The following is a 17,706-nucleotide window of genomic DNA, read 5'->3' on the forward strand; positions in this document are numbered from 1 at the left end:
GAGACAACACGAGCTTTCACAAGTGGTGTGTTTTTTTTTTCTTTTGCACCAATCGATCCGGGGGCCGGGCTTAAAAAAAATGACTAAGTGGAGAAGGGCGGGGAAAGGGGGTGTATAGACTGGGGGGGGCAGTGAAATGTGGGGGGGCTACCCGCCCCCTTTGATCGCAACTTGCAACCCCACACACACACCTGAATCTTTTTTTGGGTAAACCCCCCCCCCACCCTATGCTACTCACTTTCCTTCCCTCGCTAATCCCTTTCTTGGGGAAAAGGTGGAGAGTCCCTCACTCCTCCCGAGAACGAGATCGCCTTTGCCGGGCGCGGAGCCTACGCGAGGCCGAGGATTCTGCGGCCTGCATCACTCCTGGTCTCTGCTGAGAAAACGCCGCCGCCGCCGCCGCCCCCCTCCGCCTGCAGCGGTCCCTCCTCTCCCTCCCCGTCTTCTCCTGGTAGCAAAAAGGCCCCGCAACTGGCTAGGCAGAAGCGGAGCCTGCCCGAGCCGCCACAGGTGAGCCCGCGTCCCGTGCACCGTCCCCATGCTCCTCCGAGGAACAGGAGGCTCGCTTCCCTCCGTCGCCCTTCCAGGCCGCGGCTGGCTGATGAGCAGGCCGGCCTCTTCGCCTCTCCCGCTCGCAGGCCTCGGGGTCCGGGTAAGAGGTGCCTCTGGAGCTACCGAGGTAACCGTCCACGGTGGTGGCGTGTGGCTTTTATGGGAGGGGTACGTGGGCCCGCGGGCCGCCTTTTCTCCTCCCCCTCCCTCTAGTTGCTGTGGTAACATCTTGGGGGGGATCGGTCTCTGCAGGCCTGGCGAGCCCACCCCCGCTGGTTTCCATAGTAACCGTGCGGGAGGGGAGGGCCCCCCCGTGAGTGAAGCCTGAGGAAAGGGGTTCAGGTAACTATGGTAACGTTGCGGGGGACGACGTCCCCACACACTCGCGCGCGTGCAGGCCTTTGGGCTGGGAGGGGGCAGCTTCTCGTCTTCCTGTGGTTCAGAAAGCGGAGAAGGGGGTTTCGGTGGTGGCGGCGGCATTTGGGGTGGGGGTGAGGCGGACGTTTGCGTGTGGCGACCACGTTTGCCGCCTCGCGTGTAGGCCTCGGGGCAGGCCTGCGTTGCTGGGTGAAAGGGGGTGCGTCCGCGGGCGTGCGGAGGGCGAGCTGTGTTGGGGGCGAGCGCCTGGGCTGTCGCTAGGGGAGCGTTCTCGCCGGTCGTGTGGGGGGGGGGAGCTGCCCTCGCGCCTGTGGGCGGCGGGGGAGGGAAAGCATGCGTTGCCATGGTGACTCTGGGCGGGGAGGGGGACGCGCGCGCCCCTCCGAGTGGCGGGGGGGCGGCGGAGACTGGCTAGGCCTAGTGTCAGGGGTTGGCGCCTCGGCCTGGGAGCGCGAGGCTTCTCGGGTGTGTCCTGCGGGCAGAGGGGGGTGAGATGGCAGCGACCGCGTCCTCGCGGGAGGGAAGCCCGCCACGGGTGGGAGTCGCCGCGGCTGGAAGTTTGGGTGGTGGGTTTTTCAGTTGACTTCTAAAATGGTTGATAGTGGTTAAGTACAAGTGAAAAGTTCTGTCACTCCCCGTGGAAGTACTAGGGGTGGCTCCCATTTCTTAAGTGTAAGCGGATAGATGTGTAGTGAGCAGGGAAGAGTAACGATTGCCTTCAAGAGCTGATGCTCTTATCTCTTGGCAACTTGTCTGTGCAGAGAGCCCATGGGGGTGAAGTGACGCCCCCTATTTCCTCATTTAAAGTGGGTTAAGTCCGATGTGGTGCTTTCGTGTTTCCCTAAAATGAACATAAGAAGAGCCCTGTGGGATCAGACCAAAGGCCAGTACCTTGTCCAGCGTTCTGTTCTCATATTTGGCCAACAAGATGCTTAAGGGAAACCCACAAGCAGGGCATGAGTGTAATAGCATTCTTCCACTTGTGATCTCCAGCAACTGGAAATCTGAGGTATATGTACTGGTATACATTGGAGCATATCTTAGGAAGCCAGGCATAAGGTAATAATAATAATAAGGTGTGGAGTGGAGGTTACAAAGTAAAGTAAATGTCCTCAGGGGAATAGTGGGGAGGCAAAGCTGGAGTGGGGAAACACTATGTGAGCCTTGGAGGTTTACATATGGAGGGGGATTATGTCTTCATGAGCCTATAATCTTATAAAAGTGAATAAACTGTTTCTTTGATTGTCACTCCGCCATCCCCCTGCACGCACCAGTCTTTACTTGAGATTCTCAGTTCCCACTGAAGGGAATTTCACATGCTGTGTGTATGTTGGGGTGCGGGATGATAAGAAGTCTGTTTAAAACATACACAAATGCTTTTTACAGATACCAGCCTGCTTTAGGAGTCAGAAGTCCCTCGGGTGACAAACCCACCATTGTGTGGATTTACTTTTAACTTGTATACTTCTGATAATTCTACAGACTTCATGGCCTTCTCTGCTGATTCCTTTGTAGTTTGAGTCTTCTCAGCTGTCTTGTTGGGGGATTTGAGAACATGTGTAAGTGTACTCAATTAGAACAACTCTTTTCCTTCTAACAGACACCCTGATTCTAAACTTGCTTACGTGGAAGCCCCATTACTTGCAGTAAACTTTTTATTTCCAAACAAAAGTGTGGCTAAGGTGTAAGCCTCACAGCCATATTCATAAGATGTTCTTAGGATTATCATCAACAGTGCACAGTAAACCAACTTATTTATATTTGTATCCTGCCTTTCCATTAATAAAAATGGTCAGTGAGACTAACAACATGATTACAAGACTAATAAAAAGTTAAAAGCAGAAAGAGATGGTATATAAAACAGTTAACAAACAAAATGCCAGAGAAGGAAAAATTTAGCAGGCCAGATGCTTGCCAGTGAAGAAAGGTTCTAGTCCACCAGTGGAGGGCTGACAGGGAAGGGTATAGCCATCAAGAAAGTCCTCTCTCACTTCCCAGACAAACACAACTCCAATGTTGGTGGGACACAGAGGAGAGCCTCTCCAGAAGATCTTGGTGAACAGGCAGGCTCATATGGGAGAAAGAAGTCCTATCCTGGTATCTTACTATTGTGTGTCAGTGTTAAAAAGCTCACTGCTTTTTCTCTTAACTGGTGAACTTCAAAAATTGCACCAATGCTATTTTTCCAGATTATTGGTGATGGGGACAAATGGAGAGCAAATAGAGCAATTGGTATGATGTTGGTATGTTTTTTCTCCCCTTTCTTAAGGGCATATGCTGTCCTTCAGGAATATTCCTTATAAGCATGTCAGGAATATTCCTTATAAGCATTCCTTATAAGCTTAGAAGCACATCCTTATAAGCATGTGCTAGATGCAGAGCGATCCAACACGTTATCTTTTAGTTGGGGAAATGAAAGTAGAACAAATACTTCTGGGAACCATGCATTCAGGAATATGTGAATCATTAGGCCCAATGCACTTTGCTATTCTACCCTTTTGTAAATCAGCTGTTAAATTGTATGTTTCAGAGACAGTGGAAATGATTCAGAGATTCTAACTACTTCCCCCTTTTTTTTCCTGTCGTGGCCTCGGTTCTGCTTTAGTGTTCGTTGGTACCCTTCAGGAATCAAGCTCATGGTAGATCTGTCTGGGACATTGTGCATTAAAGGAAAATGAGAAGAAAATGCTCCTTCTCCCCTTATTATCCATTCATGCTTTCATTTCTGTGATATTTAGCTTTGTAAAATTTGAAGGAGTCAGCCAGAAACTGCAGGGTACAGAACTATGGTGAAGATCCTACTCTGCAACAAAGGATGACTATTTTGTCTGTGAACACTTATTGTATCTCTGAGTTTTCAAAATAAAATAGGAGTGAGAAAAAAAACTTGAACTATTGTTTAGCTACACTACTAGTTACTTTGATTATGGGCTTTTGGAAACAAACTGCTTCAGTTAATTAAAATATAGCAAGCATATACAATAATTTCTAATGGATCAAATATTGGTAACTTAACTGCTGAGGAGAGAGTGACTAAGGGAGCAATACTATGGCCACTAGAGACTGTTTAGAGGGTTATAGGATTGGTCGGATTCCACTCAGTTCCCAGAAACCCAGCCCCCTCATAGTCAGTGTGGTTGTCTTCGCACAGGCTGTATCTCTGTCCTCTGAAATGGAGCGCAGAGACAGGAAAGGGGGTGGTCTTGGGGGAGGGGAGGAGACTGCAGAAGCTGCTCTAAGTGGCTTCTTGTCGGGTCTCCAGGCCCCTTCCCTCCCCCTCCTGATTCACCCCTTCATTTCAATAGGGGTGAATCAGATCCCTGATAGCTTAGTAAGTTAAACATTTTATTTTTAAAAAAAACGAAAAGAAAAAAGGAGACGAAGCACCACAGCACAAATTATACCATAATCCAGGGATAGGCAATTTGGCGCCCTCCAGATGCTTTGGTCTACATCTCCCATCAGGCCCAGCCAGTGTGGCCGATAGGCAGGGACTGTAGGAGCTGTAGTCCAAAACATCCAGAGAGCACCAAGTTGCCTACCCTGCTATAATTGTTGAGGAGCACATAGATTATGAATTGGTTCAGGTGTGCTAAAGAAATTTTACAACTATTTCAAACATCTGGGGTCCACAGCCCCAGATTTAGAAGGGTTAAGATGCTGAACTGCAGACCGGAAGGTCGGCAGGACAGTAGTTCGAGACCCAAGTGCTGTGTGACAGAGTGAGCTCCTGTCTTCAGTCCCAGCTCCTGCCACCCTAGCAGTTCGAAAGCAAGAAATTGCAAGTAGATAAATAGGTACCGCCTCGGCGGGAAAGGTAACAGCGTTCCGTGCACCTCGGTGTTCAGTCATGCTGGCCACATGACCACAGAAGTGTCTTTGGACAGCGCTGGCTCTTCGGCTTAGAAATGGAGATGAGCACCACACCCTAGAGTCGGACATGACTGGTTGGGGACACCTATACCTTTTTTTAGAGGGGATAAGAGTAGTGGTTTGGATCCAGGCTAAGTTAGTCATGCCTTAGTCAAGACTGATGTCCAATTGATTCCAGTTGGACTACAGTCTGCTTAACTTGTTCTGGACCCAGCCCATAAGGTGTATGTGAACATAAGAATCTCTCGGTATGTTAGCATTTGTCTTTCTCTTTACAGGAATAGTGAGCTACTCCTGAGTTACACAAGGAGTATCTACAGTACTGCTGCATGCATGTTGTCCTTACGGTCTCTGCTCCTTTGTTTCTGGTGGTAGATAGAATTGTATTAAAAATGCTTTCCTACAGTCCTTTGCTGGGATGAGAAAGAGGGGTATTTGTAGCACTAACTGTACTCTTTATCCAAGTGGAGAAAGATAACTAAAGTCTGTATTCAACTGTGCATGGTAAAGGAGAGGTAAGGATTGTGGTACGTGTGTGGTGGGTAGCTAAATCTCAATCAAGGAATAATTGACATTGGCTGTGATAGGTACAGTTCCAGTGGTAACCATAACATGTCAGAGTTGTAATGCCACATACACCACGTGTATGTAGTTGGTTAATGCGGTTAATGTTTCTTTAGATTCATGTTTAGACTTAAGCGGTATCATGGCAAACTTTAATTGTTCCCGGTTATAACATTTTATTTACAGTGTATTGTCATCTTTATTAGCAGATATGATGGAAGAATTGCATAGCCTGGATCCACGACGGCAGGAACTGTTGGAGGCCAGATTCACTGGAGCAGGTGTTGCAAAGGTTAGTATGAGCACAGCCATATAATTAAACTCAAACACAGTTAGTACCATTGTATTAGATGTCTGGGTGGACTGTAACAATCTTGAGTATATTTTGCTTTCGCTTTCGGTTTTAAATTTGCTTCATGGTGTTGGTGGTGGGGGAGAAAATATTGCTTCATGATGTTTGTGGTCTCCACTCACGGTGGGGGAGAAAATTGCTGAAGTAGATTTTTTCTAACCTAAACCAGGGGTGCAGAGCCACTTTCAGCCCAAGTGCCATATTCCATTTCATGGGGGCTACATTCCAGTGGTGAGCAGGGCTAAAGGAAAAAGAGGTGGGACCAAAATAACACCATATTTTATCTTAAAGCTTGTATTGCCAGTAACTAAGCCTTAAGAGAGACCTTTCAGCCTTTTAGAATGGGGAAAAACTGAACAAAAGCCAGGAAATCAATCGATCAGTAGTTGGTGTGTGGGGACACACACAATAAGGGGCTTGGCTATCTGGGAGGGCCAGATTGGGACCCCAGACCTGAAGTTATGTACTCCTGATCTAAAAGTTCTGAAACCACATATTCTGTCAAAATAGCCTGAAATATCATTACCTCTAAAGCCTGTCTTAGTTTTAATATGCAAAGCTCAGGATTTCTGAGCAGTGGAAGTTAACAGAAGTGGGGTGCTATCAGTTGGGAAGTGAACTTTGTTGGCAAGTATGGCAAGTTCCCTTGCCTCAAAATTCTAGAAATTCCCTTAATTTGTGTGTCTAACAAACTTGCTTTTTCTGTTTAGATACAATAGATTCAGTTCATGATCCTTTTGGGTCCTTTGGTGGTTTGGCTTTTTGGACCCATTCTTTGCGTTTCATAGCTATCACTGCAGTAATTCTTTTTGCTAGCCTATTCCATAGTTCTCTCACTTTCATTTCCAGTTTCTCTCTCTATTCCTCAAGATTTTGTTCTCAGCCGTCTTCAATTATTTTCTGTATGTATGTATCCTCTTTTGGTAATTTTATTCTTGGTATTAATTATTAGATATGTGCTGTTGGCAATTTGGTTTTACCTTTCTGTTCCTTCAGTCTTATTGTCTGTTTCCTCTTGTATTTATGCAGTTTTAACTTGGAAGTCACATAATCACCTGTAACTAAATCTTATAAGGGTTGGCTCCATTATTTGCCTTTTGTTGACAGAAAGGCTCTGCTTATGGAATGTGCCTCTGCCCAATTTCCTTCACTCCCCCACCACAACTATTCCCATTCAGCAGGTCCCCCAACCCTCTGTAGCATTTTCAGGGGGCTGAAGGGGCTGCTGTGGGGAGGACGGGTCAGGGAAGCAGCCCAGCTGCATGTGCCTAAATCTGGATCCAACCTTTAATATTCTGTGCATTCCACCTAAGCTTTCTCTTCTTATTTAATGCCTTAAAACATTCTTTAAATTTGCAAACAAAACAACGAAAAAGGGTGTGTGGGGGGAAGAAAAGGTCGTTTTGGAATCAAATTATTTGGTACCTCTTGGCTGGATGGCATTATGATCTAGGTATTTTAAAAAGAAAGGAATGGCTCCACTAACAATTTTAGCAGTGAGAGAGACTTGGAATGCAGTGGCTCGTCAGCTGCAGTTTAATCCATATTCTCACATTAAATTGACTTTATGGGAGAACCAAGTTTTGAAAATAGAGAGACGGGCTTTTAGGTGGGAGAGTTGGGCTGATAGTGAAACTTATACTTTAGATCAGTTAATAGGATTAGATGATGAATTTTTGCCACTAAGTATTGCAGATTAGATTAGATATCATTTACTGGCTAGTGCTAGTTGGCAGTACATTCAGCTACAGCGTGTGTTGGAGTCTATATATTGGTGCTGCCCCTTTGGGGGAGGCACTTTGGGGGTGAACAAGAGTGAGAGCCATCTAGGCTGTTGGACAGAGGGGAGGAAGGAAGGGATTGCCTGTATATCTGCCGCCTTGGGTATACATAGTGTTATTAGACCTACTTTTAAGTTTTAAGAAGGCAAAGAGAGGTGGAGGGCTACAGGAGCAGTCACTGAAACAGTAGAGGGCAGAGGGAGACGTGGTGATGGGAGTCAGCTGGGTCATTATGTGGGTGGGGAATACAAAAGGGTGTTGGTTGCTCCCAAGCTGTCTTCCATATCAGATAGCCTGAGTAGCCCTGGTGAGAGTCCCCCTGGGTTGAAGATACTGCTGCTGAATGCCAGGTTGGTGAATAGGAAAACAGCCACCATCCAGGACTTGTTCCTGGATGAGTGTGCTGATTTGACCTGCATCACAGAGACCTGGTTGGATGAGAGTGGGGGAGTAAATCTCTCCCAGCTTTGCTTACCTGGGTTCTCTGTGTTGCAACAGGCAAGACCTGGGGGGCAGGGGCCCCCCGGAATCACAGTGGTTTATCATAGTTTGATCCCCTTGTCCATGTGCCCCATCCCACAGTCTTCCAGTTTCAAGTGTGTGTATTCAAAGGTTGGTGTTTGACAGAATAGCGATTCTGTTGGTGCACCGCCTACCCTGCTGTTCAACAGTCACCCTTCCTGAGCTAGCCAAGGTGGTCTCAGGATAGGTGCTGGAGACTCCGCAGCTTTCTGTGCTGGGGGACTTTAACATACATGCTGAAGCCACTTTGTTGGGAGTGGCTCAGGATTTCGTGGCCTCTCTGGCTACCATGGATCTGTCCCAATTAGTATCTCGCCCTGCTCATTCAGCAGGGCATGCTTTGGATCTGGGACTCAGAGCCCCTGCAGGGGTGGGGGGTTGTTTAAAATGGTCTGCCTCAAGAGGCTGATGGATCTGGATGGCTGTCTGGTGGCTCTTGGGGATTTTCCTGTCACTTTGGCAGGCAATTCTGTCAAAGCCCTGGTTGATCTCTGGAATGGAGAAATGGCCTGGGTGGTTGCCACAATCACTCCTGAGCGCCCTTTCCCATGGATTGGAGCCCAGCGAGCCCCCTAGTTTTCCAGGGTTCTGCAGACTATGAAACAAGCAGGACATCGACTAGAGTGACATTGGTGGAAAACTCAGAACAAATCTTATTGAACATGGGCTAGATAGAACTCATTGGAAAGCCTACTCTGTGGCAATGAAGGTGGTGAAGAAATTGTACTTCACCACCACTCTACTCAGAGTCGCCTAGTGGATATTTTTTGGGGGGTCAGAGGCCTGTTACACTCTGACACACAAGAAGAACTGTACAGCTTGGTAAATAGGGGAAAATTGGAGAATAGGGGAAGAACTGCTCACTTTTGAGAGGTGGACCACTTGATAGCCCACTGTGACCAATTTGTACAGCACTTTGCAGATAAAGTCTATAGTATCCATACTGATTTGGATGCCATAGTTTATACAAGTCTGGTGGATGTAACTTTGGCTCCTGCTTGACCAGTTACAGTGGATACTTTTTAGATTGTATGGCCCAAGGATGTGGACAGGATTCCTGGAGAAGTGAGGCCTACCACTTGCATGCTGGACTCTTGCCCTTCAGGGTTTATAAAAGCAGCTGGTGGCAGGGGGGGGGACAGACGACTGGCTGAGTGGGTAAGGGCAGAGGGAATTCCATCTTGCCTAAAGGAGGCAGTGGTAAGATGTTAAAAAACAACCCATCAACCCTTCCCTGAACTCCACCATATTTGATCATTTCTGGCCTGTTTCCAGGATTCCATTCTTGAGCAAGGTGCTGGAATATGTGGTGACTTCTCAGCTCCAGAGATTTCTGGATGAGATGGATTATCCCCATGTCAGTCTGGATTCAGGCCAGGTTATGGGACAGAGACTGCTTTGGTCTCCTTAGTGGACAGTCTGCCCTGGGAACTGGGCAGCAGGAGTGTGTCCCTTTAGTTTCTGCTAGAGCTCTTGGCAGCTTTCGATACCATCATCCATGGTATCCTCCCAGTCCCATCTGTCTGAGATGGGATTGGGAGGCACTGTTAGATGGTGGTTTTGGACCTTCTTGGAGAGGGGATCTCAGAAGGTGGTTCTGGGGGATTCCTGTTGGATGCCATGGCTGTTGGCCTGTCTCTCAGTGTTGCATCTTATACTATCTAACATATACATGAAACTACCAGGAGAGATTGTCTGGAGTTTTGGGGGTCAGTGCCACCAGTATGCTGATGACACCCACCTCTATGGCCGTGTTCAGATGTCACAATAACCTATGGTGGGTTAATAACCTATGCAGAGTACTTATTTTTTAAATAGTCCACAATCCCCTGCCACATGAATGGGCTAAAAAGTTACTGTGACTAGCTCATTAAACGACTGTGTGTAATTTGACTCACCTGCTGCAGTCCTCCCACCTGAGCAGTGGCGCTATTTCACCTCTAAAACGCAGTCGGGCTGTACCCAATCCAGCATCAAAAATCTGTGCGATTACTCACCAAGAAGCGAAAATCCCAAGTGCACTAAAAAGGGGGTGATAGCTATAAAACCTTGGGGGTTTGCAGGATCGAGATAACACTTCATACACAGCCTCCCCAAGTCGGGAGGCATCCAATCCAACATCAAAACCCTGTGCAATTACACCAGAGGATGAAAAATCTGAGGTGCAACAAAAAGGAGGTGGCACAAATAAACCCTTGGGTGTTTGCAGGATCAGAACAAAACCCTCAATTGTGCTTTCCTCCCCATAGCCATAGATGTCTTTATTGTTGTCAAAGTCAACGACGACAAAGTGGAGTTGCACATTTCACCCCCACCCCAGACATTGCTTGCAGATCTTCTACTGTGTGCTATAGTGCTTTAGCGCTAATGTGAAATTGCGCAAAAGTGCAAATGCGTATTTCCCCCCATAGCCATTTTGCTTCTTCTTGGAAAAGTGACCAGAGAGGCAAAAGGGGGTGGGAGCTATAACTCCCTGACAGTTTGCTGGAATGGGGCAAAATTGCACAGTTGGGAGGCCCTCATGCGGAGCCTTCAGATGCTGTAGTGGATAATTGCTGAACTGTGCTTCTTCATGGAAAAGTGAGCAGTTCTTCCCCTATTCTCCAATTTTCCCCTATTTACCAAGCTGTACAGTTTCAAAGTAACAGTCAGAGAAGACTGTCATTGTGTAACTTCGCTGTAGTGGGGTAGTGCAAGGCTGTCATTGTATTCAGAGAAAGCTGTCATTTGTAACTATAGTGCGGTGTCAGGGAAAGCTGTGCTTGTTTGGCTGTGGTTGTCCCTGGGCTGCTTGTCAGATCTCAGGAAAAGGGGTCAGCAGGCTGGAGCAGAGTGGCTGCAGCGGTTTTGGCTGCTCTTGCAAGCTGACTCTGTAGGTGACCAGAATAAGCCATGGTGAGCACCAGATGACACGATAACCCATGGTGGGTTAAATAACCCTTTACTGCAGACCATGGATTATCAGAGTGGGCTATTTCAGCCAAATAAGCCATTGTGGATTAAAAAATTCTCAACAGGTGACACAATAACCAGTGATGGGTTAAATAAGCCACCATAGCTTATTTAACCTATTGTGGGTTATTGTGTCATCTGAACCCAGTATGTCTTTTCCATCCAAATCCAGCAAGCTGTTCCAGTTCTAAATTGGTGCCTGATGTTGGTAATGGACTAGATGAGGGCAAACAAATTTAAGGTTAATCCAGGCAAGACAGAGGTGCTCCTGGGTCAGTCGAAAGGGAGCTCTGGGAATAGGGATTCAATCTGTGCTGGATGGGGTTACACTCCCCCTGAAGACTCAGGCTTGCAGTTTGGATGTACTCTTGGACTCGGCCCTGAACCTGGATGCCCAGATCTTCGCGGTGGCCAGGAGTGCATTTGCACACCTGAGGCTAGTGCGCCAACTGCACCCATTCCTAGATACATCTGATCTGGCCACAGTCACATAACATAGAATCATAGAACAGTAGGGTTGGAAGGGCCCTATAAGACCATCGAGTCCAACCCCCTACTCAGTGCAGGAATCTAAGTCAAAGCATCCCTGGCAGATGGCTGTCCAGCGTCATCTTGAATGCCTCCAGTGTGGGGGAGCCCACTACCTCCCATGTTTCAGTTACATCCCATTTGGACTACTGTAATGTGCTCTACGTGGTGTTGCCCTTGAAAACTGTACAGAAACTTCTGCTGGTCCAGAATGCTGCAGTGAAATTGTTGACCAGGACCAGAGCCTGCAACTCACTTGTTACAGCACCTTCACTGGCTACCAATCTGTTTCTGGAAAAAATTCAGAGTGCTGATTATGACCTATGAGGGGCTAGGTTACCTGAAAGACCGCCTTCTCCCATATCAGCCTGGCCAGTCTTTAAGAACTTCTGGAGAGGGCCTTCTTTCGAGACTGCTATCATCAGAGGTGTGTTTGGTGGCAATACAAGAGAGGGCCTTTTTGGTGGCCACTCCCAGGCTGTGGAACTCGCTCCCAAAGGAGGCTACGTTCGCTCCCTCTCTTCTGTCCTTCTGACAGCAGCCAAAGAAATTGGTGATCTCAGTTTCATCTTGGCTTTCTACACTGAGAGTAGGTCTCATTCCTCCTCTTCATTTTAATTCTGTTGCTAAATCTTGTCCCTTCTTTCTCTTAAATATTTTCAAAAATTGCTCATTTTCCCTGCTCTGCCTAGGTTTTAATCTTGTTTGTGGTAATTATTGGTCTTTCCGTTTTCCACCTTTCAGCACTGATTTCTGTTACCAAATTTGCTGCTCACCTTATTTTCGCTGCTTCTCATTCTGATCATCTGTATGCTTTATCGCCATTTATGCTAGCAGTCATTTTTTATTGTAATCATAAGATTCTTTCCCTCACTTTTAATTCAGGGGTGGGCCACACACTCCCCCCCCCTCCATGTAGCCTGCTGGTAAAATTTTCAGCAACAAACAGCTACAGAAGGTTAAAACAGCCAAATTTTGCTTGCTTTCAAGCTAAATTTGGCTGTTTTAGTGTTCTGTAGTGGTTTGCTATTGAAAATCGGCAGCAAATCCCTGGATTTTTTGCTGCCATCCATTTGGTGGTGTGACAGCACCAGGAATGTGGTCCATGGGGGGCAGGGGGTGTCTGCTCTGAAATTACCCACCTGTGCCTTTAAATCCTTACATCCTTTGCTGTTCCTTATCTACCCTCCTCCCCATTTCATTCATTCTCCAGGATCCTCTTTTCGAGTCTCAAATGTTATTGTTACTTGCTCATCTCTTATTTCTCAGTTCTTATTTGCTTTCTGTTGTTCACCATCTTTTTTTGCTCTCTCTTCAGATACGTCTTTTCTGTGGCCTTTTCTTCGTGTTTGATTTGGGAGATTTGTGCAGGGGCTTGTTCCTTTATAATTCTGAACAATGCCTACTGCCATTTTAGGCACTTTATATATTTATTAATGTATATACCACTTGACTGGCAGATGCCCTCAGGGCAGTTTACAAACATAAAATCTTTGTAATATACTTCATAAATGTACATACATCTTGAGGAAGCATTTCTATTGATGGAACTTAAAAGCGTGTACAAACAGAAGGCGTTGACATGGCAGTACTCTTTAAACAGTAGAAAGGTGTGGAACTGTTCTTGTTAGAATGCACTGTACAAATAAAACTGGAGAAAGAGGGTATAAGTCTGCACTAATTAGGCTTGATTGGCAATATTTATGCCTTGCTCTGTAGCATTCAAGAAGGTCTAGAATTTTTCAGACATGTTTCTGATTGTAAGGGGGCGGCAGGTGAGTGTCTGGGGCGGTGAGTCTGTACAAAGGTGTACAGTACGTTAAAGATTAAGAACTATGGCTGCCCTGAGAGAAGTATAGATGTGGAAGCTAGAATTCCAGAAACACTATTGGTGAATAAATAAATACAGTATTTGTTCATCATAATTTTAAATTCTTACAGTTTTAAATAAATATTTAAGAAATACAGACAGCAGCAAGGAATGCTGCTACTGGACCTCTGACTCTAGAAAAGAACTTGCATGCCATATTTGCTGCTATCTGCGTGCTCATCCAGGGCAACTACTATTCACCTTAAGCAGGTAGCAAATTATAAGGTTGCTGACATAGAACCCCCGTTTTATACATGAAGAACCGATGCTGATAGACCTAATTTGCCTAAGTGGGTGATGAGGAACTTGAAACCAGAAACTTCACACACATGTTGTTCTTGTTACTTAATAGCCACCAATAAAGCTAGCTCCCTAGGCATTGTACAACCATGTTAAGACAGAGCAATAATACAATAAAATCTGACAGTCTTAAAAATGCCACAATACAAAAGCCAGCACAATAAAATAAAATTCAAAACATGGAGCTAAAAACCAATAAATGCAGGAGCTAAAACCACCAAAATGACAAAGGGAAAAGATCTGAAAAGGCCTGGGAGCACAGAAGTCTTAACCTGGTGGCCAAAAGAAAACTGTTGGGCACCAGGCATACTTTACTGGGGGAGAGTTCCGTAACCAGAGAGCCACCACTGAAAAGGCTCTTTCTCTAGTAGCTACTTCCCAAACTTCAGAATTTGTGGGCACTTGGAGGAGGGCCTGTGTAGATGACCTTAAGGAATGGATAGGCACAGATGTCTGAAGCCACATAGAGCGTTACATGTCAAAACAAACACTTTGAATGGTGCTCAGAAACAAACTGGAATCTGCTGCAGACAAGGCAAGACCAGAGTAATATGTTCATACCACCTAGTCTCAGTTAAAACCCTTGCTGCCATATTTTGCACAGCTGAAGTTTCCAAACCATTTTCAAAGGCAGCCCCATATGTAGCAAATGACACTTTTGGTTAATTGCTGGCACAAGGGGGATGTTGGCATCCAGCATCCATATCTTATGCTGGTTCTTAATAATGGGGTTGCTGCTCTTAAAAAAAAGAAAGTAGAATCCAAGGTCTCAAAGGTGGCTAAATTAATACAAGTTATGCATGTTGACTAATTTGGAGCAAATTTGTTTTTCTTATTTACATGCTATTAGGGTTAATACACACACATACACACAGTTATAAGTAATGTCATATATGACACAAATCAGCATAGGCACAGCATTAATTTTGGAACTTAATGTTCCTTTACATCAGGAATCCCCAACATTTTTGGGTTTGTGGGCACACTTGGAATTCTGAGAGAATGTTGTAGATGCTCCCACAAAATGGCTGCCATTGAGGGATTTTTCCCATTCATAAAATAGCTGCCATGGTGGGCATGGCTGGTCACAAAATACTCATTTCCTAGAAGGCAAACTGGTAAGACTAAAAGAAAAGTAACTTGCCCAAGAAGTATAAAGGGTGGGGGCGGGGTGAGGAGGAGGCCTGAGCTCCAAATGCAAAAGCATTCTTTTGAACTGAAATAAAGATGGTGCGGGAGGGCAGATCTTCATTTTACAGCATGCCAGCCTCCTAATTTAAAAAAAATGAGAGGTGCCCAAGGGCACCATGTTGGATGACGCAGCTTCATAGTTATTCCAAAGTTTCCCAGGGTCAGCATGCATACTAAATCCTCCTGTTTATCTCAAGCATCTCACTGCTGTTTGTTCATTCATGTGCATAGTCTCTAAACAAGTGGGATCTGGTTGGTGGCAGAAGGTTTAGTGTATGAACTGAATGGAAACTTAGAACTAGTTCTCACTACTTTAACTAGCCTAGCCTTCTCCCTGACATATTAGTCTTCTGTGTGCTGAGAATGTTTTTTTATGGAGGAGCATTCAGTCATGTGATCTCCCCCACCTAGAGACTGAAGTTACACAGCCTTACTAGCTCAGTGGAGACTAGGTTTAGTAGTGCCATGAGCTTAGTGCCAAGGTAAGGCCAAACCATTTCTCCTTTGGTCACCAGCTGCATTTTGCAAGTGGAAGTTTGCAAATCACCAGGATGCCACCCTCTTTCACAGCCCAGATGGAACAGAAAAGGATTGCTGAGCTCAGTGGGACTACTCATGTGTAAATTTGCATATTTGTGTTTTTATAGTGACACCCTTGAACGTGGAGTATTAATCAAACATCACTTTCTAAAGAATCTTTGCTGTGTGGGCTAGACAGATGCTGTCACTGATAGCATTATTTCACAGGCATCACATATAGCATTATGTACATCACCTTCAAATTTAAGGCAGTTTCTTGGCTGTGGATAGTCTCAAAAAGACCTGGGATTAATACAAGAAGCTATTATTTTGGCTTGGTTCTGTTGATGATGCCTCCCAGTTCAAACCTTCGGACACAATCATGAGCAAGTTCGATAAGATTGATAACCTGAAGGTAGGAGGTGTGCGCTGTATGACCAGTTTGCTGAGGACAGGCCTATGTACAGTTTGAGAATAACTGTTCTTCATATTCAGTTTTGTTCTGTGTGCACTTCTCACATAGTCTTAATTATATAGGGTGGGATATAAATGTTTTAAATAAAAAAATAGTCAGTTTTAAAAATCCACATTTAGTTTGTGTGCTACTTTTATGGAGTTTCTCACCTTCGAGAGCCACTGTATGTGCAAGTACATTTGGATCACTGTCTGTGCTCTAGTTTTTCTTTGGTATCTTGGGAGATGGATTTGGAGACATAAATGAAACCAGCATGAGAGAACAGCTTTGTACATTCATCCCAGCGCTCTTTGAGGATAAAGTTGGCTAAGAGGTTGTGCTGTATTTGAAGAAGTTGTCCACAGTGTCATATGCAATACATGTGAAAATAATGCCATTGGTGATAGTCTGTCTAGCCCAGGAATCAGCACCCTCAAGGTGTTTTGAACTACAACTCCCATAATCCCTGACCAATGGCCATGCTGGCTAGGACTTAGGGGAGTTGTAGTCTGCCTACAGCTGGTCTAGCCTGTGCAGCAAAGATTCTTTGGGAATATATATTTTAATATCCCAAGTTCGATAGATCTTTTTTCATTTACGTAGCTATGCAAATTTATTCATGACTGTTCCCATTGACATTAGTAAGTCTTATCTGCTTTTGGGCCATGTGACAGCATGTCTCCTGGGCAGTTTGCGAACTTCCATATATATATACAATGTCCCTCCTGCCATATGTAGAGCTGTTAGCTGAAAGTGAAATATTTTTGCATGAGCTCTTGCACTATAGAGATGGTTGCTAGAAACATACCTCAGCCTTCCCCAACCTGGTGCCCTCGAGATGTTTTGGACTACATCCCTCAGCAGCCCCAGTCGGCATGATCATTGGTCAGGGTTGATGGTAGGGGAAGGCTGTGTGACTCAATATGGTCTAGATATATCTCCCCCATAAAATCCCTACCTGTTATCTTAAACATAAGACCCATCACTGTAGAGAAGGGTTTGTTGTTGTTTAGTCGTTAAGTCGTGTCCAATTCTTCGTGACCCCATGGACGATAGCACGCCAGGCCTTCCTGTCCTCTGCTCTCTCCCGGAGCGTGCTCAAGTCCATATTCATTGCATCGGTGATGCTATCTAGCCATCTCATCCTCTGCCGTCCCCTTCTCCTTTTGCCTTCAATCTTTCCCAGCATCACAGTCTTTTCCAGGGAGTTTTCTCTTTGCATTTGGTGGCCAGAATATTGGAGCTTCAGCTTCAGTATCTGTCCTTCCAATGAGCACTCAGGGTTGATTTCCTTTAGGATGGACTGATTTGACCTCCTTGCAGTCCAGGGGACTCGTAAGAGTCTTCTCCAGCACCACAGTTCGAACGCATCAATTCTTCGATGCTCAGCCTTCCTTATAGTCCAGCTCTCACAGCCATACGTTAAAGGTAAAAAAGGTAAATGTGTCCCCAACCAGTCGTGTCCGACTCTAGGGTGCGGTGCTCATCCCCGTTTCTAAGCTGAAGAGTCAGCGCTGTCCGAAGACGCTTCCATGGTCATGTGGCTGGCATGACTGAACACCGAAGTGCACAGAACGCTGTTACCTTTCCCGCCGAGGCGGTACCTATTTATCTACTTGCAATTTCTTGCTTTCGAACTGCTAGGTTGGCAGAAGCTGGGACTGAAGACGGGAGCTCACTCCGTCACGCAGCACTCGGGTCTCAAACTGCTGACCTGCCGACCTTCCAGTCTGCAGTTCAGCGTCTTAAAGGAAAACCATGGCTTTGATTATACGAACATTTGTTGGCAAGGTGATGTCTCTGCTTCTTACTATGCTGTCTAGGTTTGCCATAGCTTTCCTCCCAAGGAGCAAGCGTCTTTTAATTTCAT

At 45.8% G+C, this 17,706-nt stretch overlaps 1 protein-coding gene across 15 annotated transcripts in view; it reads left to right on the forward strand.

Annotated features, from left to right (window-relative positions):
- The window catches only part of TLK2 (tousled like kinase 2), a 79,333-nt gene continuing 61,627 nt past the window's right edge, over window positions 1-17,706 (forward strand). For 2 of the 15 annotated variants that reach the window (XM_084804378.1, XM_084804390.1), the window contains exons 1-2: window positions 761-894; window positions 5,574-5,659. In XM_084804378.1, the coding sequence (XP_084660504.1) occupies window positions 5,579-5,659 (81 nt within the window). In that variant the 5' untranslated portion in view covers window positions 761-894; window positions 5,574-5,578. Of the gene's footprint in view, window positions 26-66; window positions 680-760; window positions 895-1,373; window positions 1,990-2,439; window positions 2,490-5,573; window positions 5,660-17,706 lie in introns of those variants that run through there. The other 13 variants (XM_084804386.1, XM_084804376.1, XM_084804382.1 and 10 more) reach the window with 13 other exon arrangements.

Source organism: Heloderma suspectum, chromosome 6, assembly GCF_057233095.1.
Source record: "Heloderma suspectum isolate Gila_16-S chromosome 6, 16-S_ref, whole genome shotgun sequence".
Taxonomy (NCBI): Eukaryota; Metazoa; Chordata; class Lepidosauria; order Squamata; family Helodermatidae; genus Heloderma; species Heloderma suspectum.